General features: G+C 74.8%; 1 protein-coding gene across 2 annotated transcripts in view; it reads right to left on the bottom strand.

Moving 5' to 3' along the window:
- The window catches only part of UXS1 (UDP-glucuronate decarboxylase 1), a 94,489-nt gene extending 94,233 nt beyond the window's left edge, over nucleotides 1-256 (bottom strand). Inside the window, exon 1 of one of the 2 annotated variants that reach the window (XM_002913504.4) lies at nucleotides 65-256. In XM_002913504.4, coding sequence (XP_002913550.1) covers nucleotides 65-158 — 94 coding nt within the window. In that variant the 5' untranslated portion in view covers nucleotides 159-256. The remainder of the gene's footprint in view (nucleotides 1-64) is intronic. The other variant, XM_011231156.3, reaches the window with a different exon arrangement.
- Between the last annotated feature and the right edge of the window lie 6 nt (nucleotides 257-262).

Here is a 262-nt window from a genome sequence, read left to right as displayed (position 1 = left end):
CCCCCCGCCGCTACGGCGCCCAGGAATGAATGGGGCTCCCCGCCGGCCCCAGGCGCGAACTCACAGGCTACGTAGGCGAGCAGCGCGATACCCAGCAGCAGCTTCATCCTCCTGCGGTTGATGGCAGACACGAGGCGCATGAGCGCCTTGCTCACCATCCCCAGGAGCCGCGCGGGTCCAGGGCCCTGCCGCGCGGGGGCCGCCTGCTGCACAATGCGCGGCGGCAGGGACGGCGGCGGCGGCAGCGGCGGCAGCGGCGGCG

Source organism: Ailuropoda melanoleuca, chromosome 4 (genome assembly GCF_002007445.2).
Source record: "Ailuropoda melanoleuca isolate Jingjing chromosome 4, ASM200744v2, whole genome shotgun sequence".
In the NCBI taxonomy this organism is placed as follows: Eukaryota; Metazoa; Chordata; class Mammalia; order Carnivora; family Ursidae; genus Ailuropoda; species Ailuropoda melanoleuca.
Note: the sequence above shows the minus strand (reverse complement) of the source record. Positions and strands in the feature narration are given on the sequence as shown.